Source organism: Perkinsus marinus (assembly GCF_000006405.1).
Source record: "Perkinsus marinus ATCC 50983 genomic scaffold scf_1104296977300, whole genome shotgun sequence".
NCBI classification, from domain to species: Eukaryota; Perkinsozoa; order Perkinsida; family Perkinsidae; genus Perkinsus; species Perkinsus marinus.
The window spans coordinates 1-995 of NW_003200218.1; the positions used below are offsets into that span (position 1 = coordinate 1).

Consider the following 995-nt stretch of genomic DNA (forward strand, 5'->3'; position numbering starts at 1 on the left):
TATTCTACAATGCAGACGATTCGTTCACAAGTTCGACGATTTCGCCACTCGGAGGCCGCACAAGAGAAAACGGATTCAGAACATGCTACAATGTCTTCTGCCACTCTGGTCTCGCGGAAATTGTCGGCCGGTGATGTCGTGACCAAACGTGAGGCATTTCGGTGGGCTGGTGCAGGTTATGACGCTCTCGGGCTGCACCCGGAGTGTGCTTTAGCGGCCGATCTGGTAAGGAGAGTCTCTGGTAAGTGGTTGCCTACCTCCTGGGACGAGAGGATCACTATTAGCGAAGAGGATGCCCAGACCATCAACATCGCTTGTTCTCGGTTAGCAGAACGCAGGGAGCCCTGTCAGCACGAGATCGCATTCTGTGGCGCCACGCTTACTATCACAATTGATGCTTCCCCTTACGGTATGGGCTTCTTCCTCTGCATCGGTATCGCATCTAGGGGGCAGGTCGCCATATATGGGAAGGCCAAGTGCTGGCAAGGTAGTCATGGGATCAGAGCCGACGAAAAGCATACTGCCTCGGCCTTCCTTTCGTGTTCTGCGACCCCCTCATACCTTAGTCCCATGGTCTCCAGGTCAGATTCCTAACTGACTATCGCACTGCCCTCTCTTGGGTGCGGGGTGGTGAGAGGATGACGAGTCGCTCTATCGAGCGATTTGCGATTTAAAGATTGTGTGAGGCGGTGGCTGACCTGAAAGGGGTGTGGGCACGACGCTATAATGTTTCATCCACGCGCTGACCACCTCCCAGGGGAACACAACTCGCAGGCTGACTCGCTCAGCCGTCTGGCCTTCTCCTGGCACATTCATCAAGGGGTGATCTTTGATGGCAGGATCAAGGGGACTAGAGGCGCATCAGTTACGCGCAAATCCTCTTCACCATCTCACGCTCACGTCCTCGCGAGTCAGGGCTCGCATCGGACTCCCCGAGAAGGGTTCTCTACGCTATCTCCGAAGATCATTCTCCTCATATCCTCAACAGTGTCAAC

General features: G+C 54.8%; 1 protein-coding gene across 1 annotated transcript; it reads left to right on the forward strand.

The window, feature by feature from the left end:
• Positions 1 to 90: 90 nt before the first annotated feature.
• Pmar_PMAR000322 (hypothetical protein) lies at positions 91 to 487 on the forward strand (the record flags this gene model as incomplete). The annotated part of the gene is made up of 2 exons (XM_002764434.1): positions 91 to 148; positions 176 to 487. Coding segments are annotated over 2 exons (370 nt in total), but the record flags the coding sequence as incomplete, so codon positions are not given.
• Between the last annotated feature and the right edge of the window lie 508 nt (positions 488 to 995).